Raw genomic sequence first — 23,062 nt, 5'->3', positions numbered from 1 at the left:
AACGATTTTGTGTCATATGCCATCATTATTACCAAGTATACTTTTTTAAATACATTTTTGGTGTAAAAGTTTGAAGGAATAGTTAGAACTTTAAAACCAAAAAACAGGAGAAGGTGTGTAAAAATGACCAGTGAGTGAAAGCACAACGCTAGCAAATGAACAGAGAAGTGCAGTAAATAAATAATATGACTTATGCTGGGTACACAGAAATATTGCGTCGGCTGTGCAGCACAACCAATGGCAGATAAATCTGGAGCTATATCTGCACATCGTGCTGTTAATACGATTACTGTATTAAACCTGAAAATGTCCATTTACTTGCTGATTCACCATGTTTTACCATCAACCAAAAGGAGTTCTAATGTGTCCAGACACACTTTTTTAAACATTACACACATTCCATAATTTATTTCAATGCATCACAGAAAATGGCAAAAAAAGAAAAAAAAAGAAATCAGATGTGTATGTACACTGAGGGCCCGATTCAGAGTTAGAACTAAATATATATATATATATATATATATATATATATATATATATATAAAAAAGTAGCAATTTGCACCTTGGTAAAACCGTGTTGCACTGCTGGTGGAGAAGATTTAAAATGTGCAGAGTTATAAAGTTGAAGGGGAGTGTCCTAGCTCCATTCTAAACTTCAGTGTCAAAACAAATCTGCCCGCATGCCAAAGCAGCCGGCATTTTCCCTGCATTAAAAAATAAAATACATTTGCACCAGGTTTGTTCCAGGAACAGATTTCTCACTGTTATCTATTATTTTTTTTTTAAATCCTAATTCTGAACCAGGCCTTAAATGTTTTTGAAATGGTTCATAACAAGTCTTCTTTAGCAGTTCAAAGAGTAATCTTTTAGATGCAGTTACCATCTTTTTTTGTCTTGCTCCTTCTTCTTGTAGTTGTCCATTTTTTTCATTCCTTTCACATTTTGCTGCTTTAGTGTTTCTTCCGTTTCCCATGTATTGTGAATACTGGACCAACCTTTCCATTTAATTAAATACTGGATCTCACCAGCCTCCTTCGTCTTGTCGAAACCAGCGTTGGGATCCCCATCAGCTTCCACTGCATAAATTGTGGTCGTGCCACCAGTAACTGTCAATAGGTAAATATTAAATCACAGATTGCTAACACACTTATCGCATTTATTACTGCAAGTTGTATGCACATTTTGATTTATAGATTTCATTTTGTAGGGAAGAACTACACAAAAAAAAAATATATAGTTGGAGAATTCATACATTAAAATCACAATACATAGTAAAGTAACATAACTGTTGTATTTGAAAGTGAAGTTATAAATCTGTGATCTCCACACTAAACGTAAAGGCCATAGCAGTGCTGTTTTATCGGTGAGAGATACAAGAGGGCTCAGAAAAATTGGCCTTATTTGATTTGCCATAGAAATGAACTCATATTTTACAAATCCAGACTGTAATGTTGCAAGTTTGAAGACATGCTTGTGTTCTTAAAAATAAAAATAGATAACATACAATAATCCCTACTAATATATAAAAATGAAATGTTGTATGTTTGTTGATCAATCACGCCCAAACCTTTCATTCGACTTTGACTTGAAATGTGGAATGAGAATAGTTTAGAGGCTGAATTAGAACATAAGCTATATGTTATCCCATAGCTCCCACTGAAAAAAAATAATATAGCATTCCTATCTTTCCCCAGCAGAGAATACTGTGCACTTTCAAGTATAGTTTGCTTTCAGTTATTTCAATAATTTCATACACACATTATATCCCAATAATAATGCCAGGAAAGCGTAAGAGCAATTTGTAAAAAAATTCCTCTAAGGCTAGAGCAGCAAAAATTGCTCCCAGTGGCACAAACACAAATGAGAGTGCACAGGCAAGCTCAGCGACAGATGAAGTTCGAGCATCTGAGACCCAAGTGCAGACTATTATGTACCAACAAGCTGCTGCTATCAACCTTCATTTCGAGCATCCCAATCGGAGAAATAGCACAATGCAAAGCTTCAACAGCAACATGAAGAGGGCTAATTGGGGTTCTATGCTAAAGGCGGCATTTCACTATGCTCTTTTCATTGAATACAGCGCTCATCCTCTAACAACATTCGGGAAGATGGAGGAGGAATACAAACTATGTAACAGGACAAGATTACGTATTACGAGTCTCTGAGAAATTATAATCAGAGCTACCATTTTGACAGGATCGGCAAGGGAGAAAAATGTACTCATACCCAGGATTCCATAATACCTACAGATCTATTTCAATTTAAGTGTTTCAATATTCCCCCTGGAGCAAACGTTTGCCATTTCCATCAAAAAAACCACAGGTTCAAACTCTGAAAGTGGCAGGTATACATTTCGAAACATCTTGCTTTTCTCATGGACAGCTTTATGTTGCTTGCTCATGAGTTTCAAGCGTTGGCAATCTGTATATAGTAGCGCCAGAAAGAAAAACCATTAAATGTTGTCTACAAACTGCGATGAACTTCACTACTATTGTTTATGGTCTTCATAATATTACTTTAAACATCACTCATATGTCTACATACAAAATCCCCTATCAATTTAATTCTAATGACGTTTGGTCACGGACTTCCCCGGGTAATGCCTGGTACTACAGCTAGTAAATGATATAGGAGAATCAAACAAAATATTATCCTCTATCAAAAATCAGGCCACAATATGCTGAAAATTGTGTGTCAGAGATTCAACGTTCAAACGCAATACAGATTTTATTGTGGAACCTTAAAGCAGGGATGGGGAACCTCAGGCCCAGGGGCCGTATAAGACCCCGGAATCATTTGGTCTGGCTCTCAGCTTTTTATGCTAGCCTCATCTGGCTAGCAGTGTGCCTAGAATGGCACCCTGCAGCCAGAATCTTTGCAGCAGTGCTGCCTGGAACATCCTTAGGACGCTTCAGACTAATACCAAAGCTCTTACAGCTCCCTGGAGCATCATCAGGATGCTCAGAACATCGCTGCAATCACCGTCAATTGTGGTCACGCCCCCATGTGATGTCTCACATAGGCGGCGTGGCCTGCACCGGGCCTGTGAATAATGTTATATATATCAAAATATTCCTCTGCAGAAAAAAGGTTCCCCACCCCTGCCTTAAAGTATGATAGTGGAAATACTAAACATGGCATTGAAAAAGGGTTTTGGGCACTAAATAGGAATGTAAAAAATTCTTATCCTATGTCATTACTACTTGAGTGTGGGGGGGGTAATGCCAGATGCTGTATTTTGCAGGATCTCACAACACACAAACAGCCAGGAACTCGGTTGTTCACCTTTTATGCACCTTGGCACTTCCCATCACAGGTGAGATCTGACACAAGGTCATTAACGCATTTAATTACAGTGTGTGTGCGCGCGAGATGTGCCAACACAATACTAAAAAAAAAAAAAAAGAGACAGACTCTTAGGGGGGTATTCAATTCAGTGCTCTGTTGACTCAACCTGGGTGTTTAGACGCGAGAACTGGCATTCTACAACTAAAGTGCCGGCTGTGAGGCTGTTAGTGTCGCGCTAAGCCGAAAAACTGCCTCGCGCCCGGCACTTTAGTCCAATTCTACTCGCACCCTCAGAAGGGTGCGTAAAGAATTTTGTGAAAGAATCCCAAACGTGATCCTCAAGGCAACCCCAACAGTTCAGGTTTTAGAGATATCCATGGTTGAGCACAGGTGGTTGAATCGAGTTACTAATTAAGTCACCTGTGGTCAACCTTGGATCTCTAAAACCTTAACTGTTGGGTTGCCTCGACGGCCGCGTTAGGGAACCTCTGCATTAATTGGACTAAACAGCGCGCTGAACTGAATAGCTCTGGTAGCTCCCTCCTGGCACTATTCAACTCTTAATTGAAATCGCCCCCTTTAAATAGTACAGAAGGATAATAGAGGTTTACACATTTTTCTCTTGACTAGTAAAGCTGGGTACACACTGGCCGATATATCGTGAGTTTGTAAATAGGTGTGTACCAGCGATATTAGCGTTCCCGCTAGGCTGTTTTAACGGGACGCCACTCCCTGTTGGCGCCTCGTTAAAAGTACCCATTGGGTGCCAACCCCAACCGCGGGCCGCAGGGGGGAATTGCTGTGTGTGGTGTGTCGCTGTCTCAGGTGTCTCTGTTGCTGGGTGAACACGGACTGATGGTCTGTCTCTCCCCGGAAGTTTGAAAAGATCCACAAGTATCTGAACAGTTTAAGTTTTAATTTATTTTATCCCCTGATATGTTTTACAACCACAGCAACAAATATTACGGGAGTATTCAGCAGCCGCAGTATGTTTGATAAAAATGTGCTGGCCAGTCCTCCTATGTTATGTAAAAGATAAAGGGGCCTATCCATTAGCAGATGTATTTCTGAGCGATGAAAGAAAAGATATCCCTTGAAAATTCTGGTGGCTGTGCTGAACGCTATCTGTCATGTACATGACACATTTTGGCAAACGACGAACGATATCGCATGACATCATTCAGGGAGTGGATTTTTTTTCTCTGCAGTGCTCTGTAGCTGCTAATATCTTTCGTCGTTCACCGCATATAAACTGCACGATATTGCTAATATCGTACAGCTATATGCGATAATTGACTAACATGTTGGAGAGATGATAGACGCGATTTATCGGCCGCGGGAGTGCGCATCTGTCAGCGTTCAGGGCCTAACCATTAGCAGATATAATGAACGATTGAAAATATATCGTTCATTTTATCTGCTAATGGATAGGCCCCTTAAGGTTCTCACAACAGATATATCTTGTGATGGATAGTCAGTGTGTATGAACAGCCACCACCTGCAGATAAATCTTTCAGGTGTGTACCCAGCTTAAGATATTAGAAGAGGAATTCAATTAGAAATGAGGAGAAGTAGCTCCCGGCATGAGTGCCCAGAGCTAGTCAATTGCCACACTATACTGTAATGTCGCGACTAGCGAATCTCTGCTTGCACCCGCCTGAGGTAAAAGCAGAAATCCGTTCTAACTAGTGCCTCTGGGCTAGTTGCAGTATTACGGTTTGTCGTAACAGCAAACAGTGGTGCTTGAAAGTTTGTGAACCCTTTTCTAGATTTCTGCTGTAATTTGGCCTAAAACTACCTCAGATGTTCACTCAAGTCCTAAAAGAAGATAAAGAGAACCGACCCGAATCAAACAAATGAGAGAAAAAAAAATTAGACATGGGATCTATCAAAGTCTGATATTTTGTGGAATGTATCATGCCATGAACAAAAGGAGATTTGAGGACCTCAGAAGAAGAATTGCTGATGCTCATCAGGCTGGAAAAGGCTACTAAACTATCTCTCAAAAGTTTGGACTCATCAATTAACAGTCAGACAGATTGTGTACAAATGGAGGAAATTCCAGACGATTATTAACCTCCCCAGGTGTGGTCGACTAACAAAGATCACGCCAAGAACAAGGCGTGTAATAGTTTGTAAGGTCACGAAGGAACCCAAGGTAACCGCTAAGCAACTGAAGGCCTCTCACACATTAGCTAATGTTAATGTTTATGAGTCCACCATCAGGAAGACACTGAACAACAATGGTGTTCATGGCAGGATTGCAAGGAGAAAGCCACTGCTCTCCAATTTTTCCAGTTTGCTTAAGATCACCTGGACAAGCCAGAAGACTATTGGAACAATGTTTTGTGGACAGATGATTCCAAAATAGAGCTTTTTGGTTTAAATGAGAAGCGTTATGTTTGGATAAAGGAAAACACTGCAATATGAGCATAAAAACCTCATACCATCTGTGAAACATGGTGTGGTGGTATCATGGTTTGGGCCTGTTTTGCTACATCTGGCCCAGGACGACTTGTCATCATTGATGGGACAATGAATTCTGAATTATACCAGAATACTCTAAAGGAAAATATCAGGACATCTGTTCATGAGCTGCATCTCAAGAGAACGTGGGTCATGCAGCAAAACAACGACCCAAAGCAAACAAGTAACTCGACCAAAGAAGTTTTGGAATGGCTAAGTCAAAGTCCTGACCTTAATCCAATCGAAATGTTGTGGAACCTGAAGCGAGCAGTTCATGGGAGGAAACCAACCAATATAACAGAGTTGAAGTGGTTTTGCACGGCAGAATGGGGTGAAATTACTCCAAGCCGATGTTTAGTAGCAGTTATTGCTGCACAAGGTGGTCATACCAGATACTAAAAGCAAAGGTTTACATACTTTTGCCACTCACATATGTAATATTGCATCATTTTCCTCAATAATTTTTTTGGTGTCATTTGTATGATTTGGTTCTCTTTATTTACTTTTAGGACTTGTGTGAAAATCTGAAGTAGCTTTAGGCCAAATTTCAGCAGAAATATTTGAAATTCTGGTTCACAAACTTTCAAGCACCACTGTAGTATCCAGCACTTAAGCTGGCCACACACTAGACCAACTTACATCCAACCAGCCAACTAGTTGATTGGTTGGGATGAAAATCTGGTAAGGTATGAAAGCAAATGACAGTCAGCAATTTGCTCCCAAACGCTGGAAAATGGACAAAAACTGTTTGAACAAATTGTTTAGATCAAACATTTAACAAACTTGTCTGAACGACCATTTTCATCTGTTTTCTGGCATTTATGAGCAAATTGCTGATAATCATTAATTCCCATTCCTTACCAGATTTTCATTCCAACCAACTAGTTGGATGGTGGGATGAAAGTTAGTCTAGTGTGTGGCCAGCTTTAAGGCCCCCATACATCAGAGATTGATTGCAGCAATCGTGCAATTTGCAATCGATTGTGTATAAAAATCTTTCCCATTTTCAATCGATTGCAGAATTGCCACAATCTATTGAAAAATGGAAATATTTGTATACACAATCGATTGCAAATTGCACGATTGCTGCAATCAATCTCTGATGTATGGGGGCCTTTACAGTGCATCCGGAAAGTATTCACAACGCTTCACTTTTTCCACATTTTGTTATGCTACAGCCTTATTCCAAAATGGAATAAATTCATTTTTGTACTCAAAATTCTACACACAATACCCCATAATGATGTGTAAAAAGTTTGAGATTTTTGCAAATTTAATTAAAAAACAAACTAAGAAATCACATGTACATAAGTATTCACAGCCTTTCCAATGAAGCTCAAAATCTATCTCAGGTGCATCCTGTTTCCACTGATCATCCTTGAAATGTTCCTACAGGTTAATTGAGTACAACTGCGGCAAATTCAGTTGATCGGACATGATTTTGAAAGGCATAGACCTGTCTATACAAGTTCCCAACACTTGACAGTGCATGTCAGAGCACAAACCAAGCATGAAGTCCAAGGAACTATTATAGATATTTTGATCATTGGTATTCTTAGTGCTTATAGTGTGCACCTGCTCCTTCCCTTTTTCTTTTTTTGCTGTAGAAATACAGGTCTCAGCATGGTAGCACCTATTATCATGTTTTTTATTAGGATGTGCAGCCCAGCCCATCCCTTTTCCTGTCTGTGTGTATTTAAGGTACATTCTGAAGGGGAGACCACTTCTTTGGGCTAGCAATCTTCCTACCTGCCCCAGGTGATTTTAATTGGTAAGGGTCCTTGCATTGCAGTACACACATCTAATGGACCCTATGATAGGCAAGTCCTAGATAAATTAGTGTGTCAGTATTAGAGATGTTAGGGACCCACATATATAAGGTTCGCCGTGACGTGGCAAGTGGGCAAACATATTTGGCCTAATATGTACTAAGAAACCTTACATTTAAAACCATGTTAATTATTGCAGTCTATTATAGATAGATATTTTGATCATTCGTATTCTTCGTGCTTATAGTGTGCACCTGCTCCTCCCCCCTTTCTTTTTTGCTGTAGTCCAAGGAATTGTCTGTAGATCTACAAAACAGGATTGTCTCGAGGCACAAATTTGGGGAAGGGTACAGAAAAATATCTGCTGCTTTGAAGGTCCCAATGAACACAGTGGCCTCCATCATGCATAAATGGAAGTAGTTCGGAACCACCAGGACTCTTCCTAGAGTTGGCTGGCCGTCTAAACTGAGCAATTGGGGGAGAAGGGCCCTAGTCAGGGAGGTGACCAAGAACCCGATGGTCACTCTGTCAGAGATACAGCATTCCTCTGTGGAGAGAGGAGAACCTTCCAGTAGGACAACCATCTCTGCAGCAATCCACCACACAGGCCTGTATGGTAGAGTGGCCGGACGGAAGCCACTCCTTAGTAAAAAGCACATAGCAGCCTGTCTGGAGTTTGAAAAAAAAATGCACCTGAAGGACTCTCAGACCATGAGAAACAAAATTCTCTGGTCTGATGAGACAAAGATTGAACTCTTTGGTGTGAATGTCAGGTGTTATATTTGGAGGAAACCAGGCACCACTCATCACCAGGCCAATACCATCCCTACAGTGAAGCATGGTGGTGGCAGCATCATGCTGTGGGGATGTTTTTCAGCGGGTTGAACTGGGAGACTAGTCAGGATAGAGGGAAAGAAGAATGCAGCAATGTACAGAGACATACTGGATGAAAACCTGCTCCAGAGCGCTCTTGGCCTCAGACTGGGTCGACTGTTCATCTTTCAGCAACGACCCTAAGCACACAGCCAAGATATCAAAGGAGTGGCTTCAGGACAACTCTGTGAATGCCCTTGAGTGGCCCGGCCAGAGCCCAGACTTGAATCCGATTGAACATCTCTGGAGAGATCTGAAAATGGCTGTGCACCGACGCTTCCCATCCATCGTGATGGAGCTTGAGAGGTGCTGCAAAGAGGAATGGGCGAAACTGCCCAAAGATAGGTGTGCCAAGCTTGTGGCATCATATTCAAAAAGACTTGAGGCTGTAATTGCTGCCAAAGGTGCATCAACAAAGTATTGAGCAAAGGTTGTGAATACTTATGTAAGTGTGATTTCTTAGATTTTTTAATTAAATTTGAAAAAAAATCTCAAAAAAACTTCTTACATGTTGTCATTATGGAGTATTGTGTGTAGAATATGGAGGACAAAAATGGGATGTAAATCCTTTTCTCTGATTCCACAGGGGACACTGGAGGTGCTTACGCTGGGGGTATAGAGGCGTGGTTAGCTGGAGCTGGAACTAATTAATTCAAAAGTGTGAAGCTCCTCCCCCTCTATTCCCCACCAGCCCTCAGTTTAGAAAATGAAGACCGAAAGGAAATGGAGAACAATAGGAGTGAAAAGGAGAAATATCACACAAACAAAACCATACAACAGGCAGGCGAAGAGCGCTGAGGTGGGCGTCCAGTGTCCCCTGTGGAATCAGAGAAAAGGATTCACCGGTAAGTACCAAAATCCCATTTTCTTTTTCATCCACTAGGGGACACTGGAGGTGCTTACGCTGGGGACGTCCCAAAGTTTTCCCCACGGGCGGGGGCGCTCTGAGAGACCTGCAGAACAAGGCGGCCAAAACTTGAGAACCAATGACCAAGTGGTCGCATGGCACCATTGTAAAGTGGAGGCACCCGCACCCACAGAATGTGTTGACCGACGATCATTACTGACATAACTTGAATGTGGAGAGTTCGAACCACATCCAGGGGAGAAGATACACCCGAGTCCTCCACCAAAGAGGCACCACAAAAAGTTGGCTTATGTGGGAAGCCGACCCCACCTCAGGGAGGAAAGTGGCTACCGTCCTGAGTACCGCCCTATCAGCATGAAACTGTCGAAACCGTATAAATTGGTTGCGATCGCTTAATTGCGCACGAATCGCAACACGACATCCATTTGACGATTTGATCGTCCACGGTCATTTTATGCGAACACAGGCTACCGCCGCATTTGCGCATGCACTTGCGCACGCGCAATTGCACATGCTCGCTATTCATGCACACGCATCCCATGCCCCCGCAACTCGTCATATTGTGAATGGCGAGCCATGCTTCTGTGCTCACAACAGTTAAGCGCCATTTTACATTACATAAACACAAAGTTAGTACAGCAATACTGTTTAAATACTGTTTTGCGTTTCAATCGCATAGCCAGCTTTTAAGTATTATTGTCGGAAACCTTACCCCGACGGACAGCAGCCTTTCCTTACAATAAACTTATATCCCATTTAACCCTAAACTGACTGAGATACGCACAATGCTATGTGTTTTAAAGGTATACAGTGAATGTTACATGTTAAATAGCAGTTATATGATATCTGGGATTAGGAATAAGATAAATGGGTCATGAGTAGTATCTACCGATTTCCCTCTGTCTCAACAGGAATATGAAACCAACAGAATGAATATGGAAGGGATCACTATCGAGTTATGAAGACCTGCCAAGAATTATACTCTATACTGTATAAATCACTGTACACCTCCCCTGTAGATTTGCATGCCAAATGTTAGTACAAAGGGATTTTCTAACAGTTCAACCTCCAGTGACGTCAACCATTTACTAACAAATGAATAGCAACAACCATTGTGACTCAGTAATAAAGGGCCAATAGGGAACCCCTCTGGGTATTCAGCTTATGTTCAAAGGTAATTGTACACCTATAAATTGGCATGCAGTCTGGATCCCAGCCCCTTTCCTTTGCTACCTTTCTCCCTGCCTGACCCTAAAGAAACACACAACAATCCTGATGGACAGCTGTTAGTCTAGGATCCAGACCACATGGCGAAATATTGGTAATTGTATCTTTGTCTTTATCCTGTATATAGCTGCATTATATAGATTAAGGCTGATTATACCCTTTTTACAATATAGTACCTTTGTGTGTGTTGGAACCGCAAACTGTTTCTGTGTGACAAAGTTATTTTATATTGAAATGGGAGGTATGGGCAATCTGGTCTGTGCAATCAAATCTCTCTAATATCGATGCTGTTCAAACGGTATCAATAAAACACAAGGTAAGGACGCTTATGGAACAGAGCCCTCCCATTCCGAAACTCTGCATGCCGAAGCCAAAGCAAAGAGAAGCCCCAAGGAGCCATAAGTGGTACAAAAGGTGGCTGCCCCTGCACCAACTCCTGAAGAAACGGCTGCATCTCAGGAACGAGGAGCTACTTACAGTGAAAGAAATGAGGAGAGCAGAAACCTGCACTTTAGAATATTCCAATCGCAGGCCAGAAACTGATCAGGGTTAGAGAAAAAAAAAAAACAACAACAACAGAACAACTGCAAAGTTCTAGACGGAAAGCCCCGACTGGTACCCATGTCACATAAGAGCGCCAGGTGCGATGATAATGCGCAGCCGAAACCGGTCTCCTGACGCTAAACAAGGTGGGAAAGAAAAAACAGAGTCTGGGATGCTTTTGCATCCTAAGATATCAGTTCAAGAGCCACCCCGTAAAATGCAGTTTTGCTAAATTGGGGTGGACGAAAGGACCCTGTTGCAGAAGGTCCGGGAAAGAGGAAGGGGCCACGGGACTTCTGCCAGGAGGAACTGAAGGTCCGAGAACCAACTAGTCCGAGGCCAGTTCGGAGCCACGAGAAGACTGAGGTCGACTTGTGTTTTATCCTATTTTGTAAACGAGGAATTCGTGGAATCGGAGTAAACCGGTAATCCAAGTTATAGGACTGGTAGAGTGTCGACTGCCCTTGCCTGCGGATCCCGAGTACTTGACATGTGTGCTGGAAGCTGATTATTCAATCTGGACACCCTGGGGGTCCACCTGAGGACGACTCAAGAGTGCGTGGGACACGTCTGGGTAAAGCCTCCATTCCCCAGGGATGGATGTCCTGGCGACTTAGGTAATCTGTTTTCCAGTTGTCCACTCTCGGGATGGATACTGCCGACAGGAATAACGACAGACTGTTGTCCTACCAGAGAATCTGAGTTACTTCTCGCATGGCCATGAGACCTCGAGTTCCACCCTCTAGGTTGACGTTAGCGACTGCCTTCGCGTTGTCTGAGTAAAACCTCCCCGGAAGAGACCTTAGCAACTTTGCTGCTTGTAGCAGAGCATAGTAAATTACTCTGAGTTCCAACTCACTTATGGGCCACCCTGTTTCCAGAGGGGACCCACGAACCTTAAAGTGATAGCCAAGAACCACTGCTCCCCAGCCTCATAGGCTGGCGTCTGTAGTCACTTGTCGAAATTTCTGCCCGCCAAGAGATTGTTGGATTGTGTCCACCAGAGTAGACCAGTAGCCGGAACCAAACGGATCCGTTGATGTAGATGCAGACGAGTCCCTGACCTCTGTGATAGCAGGTCTAGCTGGAACACCCAGGAGTAGAATCGTCCGAATTGAAGTGCTCCGAAAGCAGCTACCATCTTCCTCAAGAAACGTAAACCAAGAAGCATGGACACCCTCTTTGGTCTGAGGACTAACAACCGGATATCCTGGCTTAGTCTTCCAGAATGAAAATCCTCTGAAATACCGTATCCAGGATCACCCCCAGAAACTGGAGTCTCTGGGATGGACTGAGGCTGGATTTCTAGAAATTGATATTGGTATGTCAGGTAGGCGTGGTCCAAGAAAAGAGATTCCTATGGAGCCTTGAATAACAGGCTCTTAGGGTTATCCTCGGTTCCCCACATTTTCACCTAACGGCAACGCCCAAAATCGTTAGTGATTTTTCAAAATTGCAAAACGTAGGAAGGCCTGGTGCTGTTCCCCATATGGGAATATGGAGATAGGCATCTTCTATATCCAGGGAAATGAGGAACTCCGCTGGTTCCAACTTGCAAGACAGACTGAAGTGACTCCATTTTGAAATGATACATCCTCAGATACTGGATTAAAGACTTCAGGTTTAAGATGGGTCTGACTGAACCATCTGGCTTGGGCATCACCCAAAGATCTGAGTAAAGCCCCATACCACGTTGATGCGCTGGAACCGGAACAAGCACAGCAGATTGTTACAGAGACTGCGACCAAGCCTGTTTTAAAGACCTTAAGCGAGTTCTGTACCTGTCGTGCAACCTTTTGTGGACGAGTACTACCCTCTGCCGCCCCATGTCTACTTGGGAGCACCTCGAGCCCTACCCTGAAAGGGCTGTGGGTGCATGAACAGACTGAAACGAGGAACCAGAGTAAGGTCTCCTGGATCCAAAGCATATCACCAGTGAACTGTAAATATTCAACAGCCCTTCTGGATTCTGCGGCAGACTGCCAAGAGCGCATATTGCTGGAGCACAGCATATAGTGACCAGCTCCTAAGGCACATTTTCTAAACTGAGGGCTGGTGGGGAATAGAGGGGGAGAAGCTTCACACTTTTGATTAATTAGTGCCAGCTCCAGCTAACCACGCCTCTATACCCCAGTGTAAGCACCTCCAGTGTCCCCTAGTGGATGAAAGAGAAAATGAATTTATTCCATTTTGGAATAAGGCTGTAACATAACAAAATGTGGAAAAAGTGAAGCGTTGTGAACATTTTCCGGAGGCACTGTAAGACGGAAAATGCAGTTTAATGCAGCTAAGCCCCCGGCAATAGTCGCGGTAAACTGCATCTACCGACTTAGGGCCGTATTCAGATTTAGGAATAGAGTAAAGCTGGGTACATACTAAACAACCGTGTACTCAGCGATGTTGCCCACGATCCCAGCACCGACGGACCGACATATCGGGCGGTCCGTACACACTGGGTGATCTGGTGCCTGACCGCACGATATGCCACTTCCCCCGGCATAGCGCTGCATGGGATCATCAGCCGTATCGCCTGATCTTACTGCATGTACAAAAGGCGATGAGACGGAAGACCCCACGGGAGTGCGCACTACACAATGTAGTGCATACACACTTCACATTTTTAACGATTTGTCTTTCCGATGTATAGTAATCGACCAAATCGTTAAAAATATCATGTAGTGTGCCCATTAGATGAAGCAAGTAACTGTGTACCTGGAAAAACCATGTTACAGTGCAAGGAGTGCAAATACATCATTTTTTTGCATGTGGGGTAAATACTGGCTGTTTTTGCATGTAGCCCACAGATGCTGGACAGCTTTAGTTTTACATTGCAATTTAGATTTGAGTTTGAACACACCCATCCCAAATCTAAATCTCTCTGCATATTTTACACTTGTCCCCCGGCAGTGCAGTATGGTTTTACAAAGATGCACAGTTACTTGCTTTATCTAAAGGACCCCATACATCAGAGATTGATTGCAGCAATCGTGGAATTTACAATCGATTGTGTATAAAAATATTTCCATTTTTCAATCGATTGTGGCAATTCTGCAATCGATTGAAAAAGGGAAAGATTTTTATACACAATCGATTGCAAATTGCACGATTGCTGCAATCAATCTCTGATGTATGGGGGCCTTAAGGCAGGTATCCACTAAACGATTTGGTCCTTAACGACACTGAGCACACACACTGAACGATATTAACGATATAGTTTAGTGCCGGCACCCTCCCTCATCCCCGAACCTGCACCACCTGCCGATATCGTCGGGTTGGACAGCAGGTTTTGGCGATGAGCGATGTCAACAACCGGCGGGAGCGCGCTTCGCTGGTCGTTGACATATCCACTGGACGATATTGTGGATGATAACGTTATTGTTCAAAATGTCCAATATATCGTCTAGTGGATAAACGGCATTACTCTATTCTCAAATCTGAATCAGGCCCTTAAGTCAGTTTACAGTTGATTAGCTAGTTATTGTATAACTGCTCATCACTAAAAGGTGTTTAAGGTTCCTTAATTCAAACTCAACACAAACAATACATGATGGTTATAAAAAAATAAAAAAAGCATCCATGAAAAATCATGTAGTTTATTTACTATTATTTTTCAACCACAGAGCTTCTCAAAGCATAGGTGTGAACAAGTTCATTCAGAATCCGTTTAAATGTCATGTGGTTTTCAAATAATTCATGGTGCATGCAAAGCACAGAACAAATGCATTGGCGTGAACAAGTTTCTAAATAAAAGTAAAGCAGGTTTTGCAATGATAGATGACAAAAATTCTCCATGGTTTTACTTTCAACAAAGTTGCAAAATCACGATGCATTCTGCTAATATGTGGTTTACACATAAGTACGTAGTTCGGGGGGTTGTGGTCCCTAATAACATCATTAAGGTCCAGATGTCCAGAAATTCAAGGGGGGGGGGAATCCTCTATTGCAGGGGTATTCAACATGCGAACCGCTTGCTGTTGTGGAACTGCACATACAAGCACATCCTGACACAGTTTGAACAAGCCCCAAATAGTAAAACCTGTGCAGGGCATGCCGTAATGTGTAGATCCACAGCAGCTGGAGTGCCACATGTTGAATACCCCTGCTGTAATGGAAGCTACAACATACTGTCCCATGCTCAAAAAAAAAAAAAAGTATTAAACAGAATATTAGCTTTGCTAATACTTCAGTTGTGTAATTATAATAAAATGATACTTAAAATTAAGTAAAATATTGTCATGAGCTAAAAACTTGAACAGCCCAACAGATAATATATTCTCATCAAACATTTTCAATAGACAAATACGGCTGGGGGGTGGGATGTGCTTCATTATCAATCTCCCCAATAAGATACAATAAAGGCAAAAGAAATAATCACAATATCTATAAATAAGAAGATGCTCTCACTTCGGAAGAAGACCCTAGAGACCACAATTTGGCCATTCGATTGCTATTTTAGAATGAGATGTCAGAATGTACAAGTGAGCATAGGTATAAAATTAATTATTAACCCTTTTTAGGCTTCTGTGAATCTGCGGAGAACATGAAATGAACTGAACTGACCTCATACATGTTTGTTTTTATGGCTTACTGAAAAAATGCATTCATTAGACAGCCTTGTTCGTACCTTTCCTATGTCTTCAGCTACATTTTTTTAGTAGATTTATAAAGCACGCTAATCAGCTGTATTTTACTTTTAAATTAAGAAATGAAAGCATAATTTAACTGCACAACATCACCTTCTGCAAAAAGTGTACCTAAAGTCAACTATATACACCATCATCATAGCGCTCTGTCCAACAAAGGGATTGAATCAGTTTTTCAAATTTGGGCTTGTAAAATTAAATAGCCTATTAAAAGTCACCTATAAATCGTAAACCCTGGGACACCAGTCCAATTTACCAAGATTACATCGACATCACATAATTCAAAAGCCACAATAACCTTATGCAAGCTATAAACATTATCTGCCACATAAGACCCCCACCAATTACTCACTCCTCAACACTACAAGCAGTATGTATGTTAATAATGCCACAACAGATTGCTGGTATGAGATGGCGGCAGGAGGCAAGTCTGATTTAATTTGAGGCCGAACTGGTTTGGAAATCTAAAAGTACACATTTTTTATTTCTTCTTCCTCCACTAGGGGGCACAGGGATGACATTGGGTATAGCCTGGAGAGGAGAGTCTGGGCACCAAATGGTTCTTGGAAATGACCCACAAGCCCATGCTCCTCTCCTCTATACCCCTCTCCCAGTCACAGGCCATTTGTTTGAGTTTGGTGCCGGCAGGAGCTGGGCACCAGTTTATAGGGGGGCTACTTTGGGTGTAAACTGCAGTTTATTTTATTTATTTGACTACTTTTTACAACGAGCAAGCAATGTAAGGCAGCACTGGCGACTGGGTCAGTGACTTTGGGCATGTACCCATACACATCTGGAGCCACGAGCCGCAGCCGGTACTCACCAGGGACAAGGTAAGACGGCTCTCTGCATGCAGGGAACCGCAAGTTCGTAACTGTTACCGCCAGAGCAGGAGACCTCCGGCGGTGCTGGCAGTGAGAGTCCATAGTCTCACGCGCTTCCAACTAGACCACCAGGGATTTAATATGGAGCAGGGGCCTGCCTCAGCGTTGGAGAGAGAAGCTGGGCTCCAGTCTCCTCTCGTAGCCTGCTCCCAGCAGCTGCACTAGATTAACTGCTCCTTCCTGCTTATTTCGGCTGGTTTGTTGAGCTTTATTAGCCCAAATTTTTGCATTGACTGGTCTGTGTGTAAGTAAGTGTACTTTTACCTGTGTCTCTGTACCTGCTGTGTTTACTGGTCACTGGCGGAACATCCGTTGCAGGGGTGAGTAAAGCATATATAATTGGTGATGGCATAATATGCGCTGAAGCGCATTTTTATGCACTGTAGGCAGTTGGGGACCCAGTTTTAAAAACTAAGCGGGTCCAGCAGGATGCAGTGTGTGTGGCTTTGCTAGTGCTACAGCAGCCAATCACCGCCGCCGCTGGCTTCTCAACCAATAGCCATCGCCGGCATTTGCTCAACCAGTCCCCGCCGCACGGTATCTCCTCAGGGAGCTCCGACCAGACAGACGACCGGCCCACCAAGCTCCGTCCCGAGAACGCCAGCTGTCGCCCACTGCCCGGGAGCAGAAGCAGGGCCTCCCTTTCCACTCCCAAGCCAGACTCCAAGCGACGTCCGCACGCGGCCACTCACCATTGGAACAGGTGAGAGCCGGTAACGGAGCGCAGAAAGGCAACCATAGAGAATCCGGTTCACACAACCCCACAGCGAGCGGAGGCAGCGCAAGAGCCCAGAGGAGGAGAGGCTGGAGAGGGAGCACTTCTGCAAGATGATCAAGACCTTCTCCTGCTATGGGTTAGTGCATGCATTCCCTCCTCACTGTCAGCAGTCAGAGTATAACATGGTCCTTCTGGCTTCCCGCTAACAGTGTATTGTGTGGGCAGGAATGGTACCTCAGCATCCCTTTAGTGTGGTGCTATGGGTGTGTATAGGTAACAGCTACTACAGAATATTTCTGACTGTTTCTAAAACATAGGCAACTCTTAAGCCGGTTACACACTAGACTAGGGGTGGGCAATAAGCGGCCCCCAGATGTTGCTAAACTACACATCCCAGCATGCCCGCCAATTTTGCTATTTGGCAATGCTAAAAATTTTGCAATGCATGCTGGGATTTGTAGTTCAACAACAGCTGGAGGGCCGCTAATTGGCCCACCCCTGCAGTAGACGATAGGTCATCCAATCGGACGACATGTCATCCACATTAGGCCGTGTGTACCCGCTATGTCGCTGATGATGCGCGTCGTCATCAACATCACCAGTCAGACCTGCATGTAGGTCAGACGGGCTCTATAATCAGCGGGGGCCATGCTGTCAAATGCAGCATGGCGACCGCTAGCGTTCAGTCACTGCCGGCATCGGCAAGTGTGTATGCAATTGCCAATGCCGGCACGCAATTGCCAATGCCGGCACCCCAGCCGAGTCCCGCCACTCACAATATCACACTGAGTCTCCTAGCCCCCAGTACTGCCCCAGCTGCTATCTACCTTTGCCACTCCATACCCTCAGTACTGCATGCCCTTAACCCCCTTCCTTGCCCACCAGTACTGCGCCAGCTGCTTTCTACCTTTGCTCCCTCCCTACCCCCAGCGCTGCCTGCCACTAGCCCCATCTTTGCCCCCTAGCACTGTCATAACTGCTGTCTGCACCTACCCCTCCCGACCAGTGGCACTGCCTACCCTTACTCCCCTCTAGCCAAACTTCTCCTTGCCTATAACCAAAGCTCTAGCCAAACTGCTACCTGCCCCAGCATTGTACCAACTGCTGCCTGCCCTCACCACCCACAATATGGGATGGGAACCAGCCATTAAGTGTCTTAATGTCATTACTCCTCAAGATCCGGAGCATGATGGCCTGTGTGTCAGTTGCTTTGGGGCCCTGCAACAGGTGACTTCACCCATGGATTCCAGCCAGGAACCGGCTTGGGTGTCCAGGCTAACTCAGGTAATGTCAGTTTGTAGACCGCATGACAGTTCCAGTGCCACCCGTCCCTGTGCCAGAGCTTCCCATGGCGGAGCCACCCTGGATGCAGACTTAAGCATAGTCAGTCCAGGGGTTGGCTTAGGTGTCCACATCCTTACAACAGATGCAAGATAAGGATAGGGCTCTTAGGCCTGCTCCACGCGAAAGCTCCACTCTGTTATTATCACAATCGTGGGATTTTGAGACTGTGTTCCCGGGCTGGGCCTTGGATCAGTATTAGTCAGCACGGGGACACACTGGAGGAGACTAGGCTTGATAAAGTTTCTCCGCATGAGAGGGTGCAGAAGACTGTTAGAGGTTTGAAGTAATGCGGAAGGAGCTTGGTGCGGCTAAGGAGCCGTATAGAGACGTAGATAGCGTGAAAGCTACTTGGAGCGGCTGGATAGCCGTGTAGAGAAGCTTGTAGTGTGAGAAGCTACATGGAGCGGCTGGATAGCCGTGTGGAGAAGTTGGTAGCGTGGAAGTTACGTGGAGCGGCTGGGTAGCCGTAAGGGGGACGGTGGTAGCTCGGAAGCTACTTGGAGTGGCTGGGTAGCCGTAAGGTGAATACTAAGCTAGATAGCAGTAATACCTATGGAGCACAGTGGGAAGGCTCACTAGTAAACTAAGAAACTCGTTGCACTGGCAACTTGTGTCAGCATTAGGGAACCTTTTATAGTGGACGCTTAGTGTTCCTTCTAGCTCCGGCGCGAGGCAGGGCGCCGGAGCTAGAGAGGGCATGTCCGTACGTGCGCGACCGAGAAGGGGGCGGGGTCATCGAAAAGGGGGCGTGTCTATAAAACGCGTCCCCTTTTCGTCACTTTTGGGGGCGTGCCCGGCGTCTATTCTCCGGTGGTGACCAGGTCACCGCACATTTCTTCACACGCGGGACACTACGACCCGCGGGTGAAGACGGTTCCCGCAGGTTGTTAGGGCAGGGCGCTTTTTGCCTTCCAGAAAGAGGGCAGGGCGCCGCGCCCCGCTAAAACAGCCTAGCGGGAACGCTAGACGCTGGGAGCTGACAGGCTGAGAGAGAAGAAGATTCCTCATTGGTGGTAATGGAGTCAAATGGGCAATCCAAGATGGCCGCGCCCATGGACCGGAGGACAGCACTTCTTGGAAGTAATCAGCGGGGACCAGCGATCAGCAGGAGCCGGCGTGGAGACAGGACAGGAGCGGGACCCGTTAGAGGAGAACAGCGGGACCCGCCTAGAGAGAGGAGGAAGCAGCGCACAGTGTGGGAATCAGAAGACATCGCGGGTCAGCGCCCGCAAAGTTATGCAACGGGGTCTGATCCTGGGGTCTCTAATGCGGCGTGTGACAGTTATCAGGCGGAAGGTTCGGATTCAGAGGTGGCTTCAGATGGCGAGGCAAGTGCTTCCATTACCTCTGTTGTGACATCTTCTTTCCCGGTGGAGGCTATGTCTCCATTAGACGTAGTAGCTTTTATCAGAGTAGTAAAATCCATTCTACTAGTGGAGGACTTGAAGCAACCTCCTAGATCCAAGGCACCTATTTTTAAGAGGCAGAAGAAGACAGTTGCAGAATTTCCGTCTTCAGCACAGCTAGAAGACCTTCGGGCGTAGGCATGCACTCACCCTAGTAGACACTTTCAGGTTTCCAAGCATATTGCTACCTTTTACCCTCTCCCAGCAGCAGATAGGGCGAATGTGGGAATCTTCTCCCTCAGTGGTTGCCCACATTATTACTGCCTATCCCTAACACGGCATCTCTTAAAGACCCTACGGATAGGAAGCTGGAAAAATTCCGTTTATGTTAATGCCGGTGCTCTGGCTCGTCCAGCCCTTGCATCGGCTTGGGTGGCTAAAGCTGTTGGCCGCTGGGAAGACGCTTTGGAGGAAGGGCTTACCTCTGGCATGCATGGGGGTGACCCGGTCTCCGTTGTGCATATTAGGGAGGCACATGGAGTCCCTTCGGTCCATCATCCTAGCCTTGTAACCTGGGAATTTTATGGCGTCTTTGGATATCCAGGATGCCTATTTGCATATCCCTATACGAGCCAATTACCAACACTTTCTCAGGTTTGCAATACAAACCAGCCGTTATCAGTTTCAGACGTCACCCTTTGGTCTGTCCACGGCCCCTCGTGTGTTCAAGAAGGTCATGGCGGCTCATCTTCGCCGCAAGGGCATCAGAATTTTACTGTACCTGGGTGACTTGCTTCTTTGGCCCAGTCTCTGACAGTTCTCACAGATCACATCCAACTGAGAGTGGAGCGTCTACAGTCCCACGGATGGATAACCAATTGGAGGAAATCCATGTTATTACCATGCCAGGAGATGCTCCACCTGGGAGCCTTGTTGGACTCCAGAACTCAGAGTGTCTTCCTCCCTCCGGAGCCAGAATCCGCACCTTTCTAGGCCAGCGTCGGGTGTCCATACACACTCGTACATGCAGATTCTGGGGTCTTTGGTCTCACCGTTCGACATGGTGGAGTACGGTCAGAACCAGTCCCGGCCTCTCCAGAGGGTCATTCTAAAAAGATAGATCAAATCTCACCAAAACCACAAGGCACAGACACTCATTCTTCCCCAGGAGGTACGTCTCTCCCTACTGTGACAGCTCCAGTGCTCACAACCGGACAAGGGACGCCCCTTTTGGAACCAGGACTGGGTCCTTCTTACCATCGATGCAAGCATTCAGGGTTGGGGGCGATAACTTGTCACCTAACCTTTCAGGACTTCAAGAGAGCCCGCTTTCCATCAACATCCTTTAACTATGTGCAGTGTACAGGGCTCAGGCACAGCACCTCCTTCAGAGACGTCCGGTGAAGGTACAGTCAGACAATGTAACCACAGAGGCCTACATAAACCAACAGGGCGGCACCTGCAGTCAGGGAGCCATGCAGGAAGTCAGCCGAATTAGTCGGATGGAGCATCATCTTCCAGCACAGTCCGCAGTCTCTATCCCGGGCGTTCAGAATTGGGAAGCGGACTTCCTAAGTTGTACGCAGGCGAGTGGGCACTGCATTCAGACGTCTCCCAACTCCTAGTCATCCGGTGGGGTCTGCCGGACATGACGGCATCTTGTGTTTCAATTATCAGCTACAGAGATACTGCTCCCGCACCAGGGTTCCAGAAGCTAGCGGTTCCTTGGACCTTCCCTCTAATTTAAGTCTTCCCTCCCATCTTAATGATTCCTTAGGTCACTGTGATGCTGTTGGCACCGGATTGGCCTCGGCACGTGTGGTACGCAGATCTACTGGGCCTCTTCATCGACACACCACTGTGTCTTCCTTTGCAGCCGGATCTTCTGCCTCAGGGTCCGTGTTTCCATCCGGATCTGACCAGTCTCGCTTTGACGGGGTGGCTCTTGAGACATCATTCCAAAGAGCAATAGGATTCTCTAGACTTACACAATTTATGTTTGCTTACAGCCTGTACCCAAAACTACTAGACTTAAGAAAAAAAAAAAAAAGTTGATTCTAAAACAAGTGTAAACCGACCAATGGATTCACCATGTCAGTAAAGCAGTGGTAACAATACATTCACAAAGCCAAGGCATCTCCCTAGCTAGCTTTCATTTATGGCAGCTGTTTTTGGAAGGGATGGGTTTGGTTAATTTCAAATTTAAACTAAAAAAAAAAAAAAAAATTTAGATCAAAATTGTTAAGTTATTCCTAAAAAGGTGTTGCTAGTAAATAAAATAAAACAAACAAAAAAAATCACATATCAGCAAAAATTAGATTTGTTATTATGTAGAAGACATCTCTATATTTCAAACTAGTGATTAAATGGTTTCAATGAATGCCATTTAGAGCCAGTCCTCCGCATGCAAATGTTCACTCAACACATCTATTTCAAATTATATAAAGTTCAAACACCACTACTAAATTCAACTCAATTTCACCCAAGCTCAAAGCTGCAGCAAACATGGTTAAATGACACTGATAACTAAAAAGCTTGTTGAAACAAAGGTAAGATGCGTGAGGAGGTTCCCTGCTCAATCTGAATATAGGAATATTTGAAACATTTTTTGGCTATTGTTTCCAATCACACCGAATTGCAAATAATCCCTTTGGGACTTTTGCGCATGGACTGTACTCAGCCCCTTAAACACAACTTAATCTGCATTACAACTACAGATCACATTGAAACATATGTAGAGTATTGACAACACATACTGCATTCAAAGTGGTCAGTGCATGGACCAAGGATGAAATACAACTGGAAATACTGCACTTGGTTCATCCAATGTTCACCTCCTGAGCCCCAATAATCCCTATTACATACTGTTTAATTGCATTCACAAAGTGGCGAATACAGATCGGATCGTACTTAGCATGGGTGCAGGGAAAGCACGTGTGCGCTAAAGTGCTGCATAATACATGGCATTATTATCTGTTGAATGGTACTTTCTTCTCTGACTGCCAAACTATTAATGCTGAATAGAAAATAATAGGACAACAGCTGCAAAGCACACTGCACAACTGTGGGGACTCGCACTATTATATCCCCATC

The 23,062-nt window shown here is 44.7% G+C and overlaps 1 protein-coding gene across 2 annotated transcripts in view; it reads right to left on the bottom strand.

The window, feature by feature from the left end:
• Positions 1-23,062, bottom strand: part of CHD1 (chromodomain helicase DNA binding protein 1) — a 111,418-nt gene that overhangs the window by 73,999 nt on the left and 14,357 nt on the right. For both annotated transcript variants that reach the window (XM_088444657.1, XM_088444658.1), the window contains one exon: positions 881-1,106. In XM_088444657.1, coding sequence (XP_088300783.1) covers positions 881-1,106 — 226 coding nt within the window. The remainder of the gene's footprint in view (positions 1-880; positions 1,107-23,062) is intronic.

The sequence above is a fragment of the Taudactylus pleione genome, unplaced genomic scaffold (assembly GCF_031769625.1).
Source record: "Taudactylus pleione unplaced genomic scaffold, aTauple2 ptg000370l, whole genome shotgun sequence".
Lineage (NCBI taxonomy): Eukaryota > Metazoa > Chordata > Amphibia > Anura > Myobatrachidae > Taudactylus > Taudactylus pleione.
Note: the sequence above shows the minus strand (reverse complement) of the source record. Positions and strands in the feature narration are given on the sequence as shown.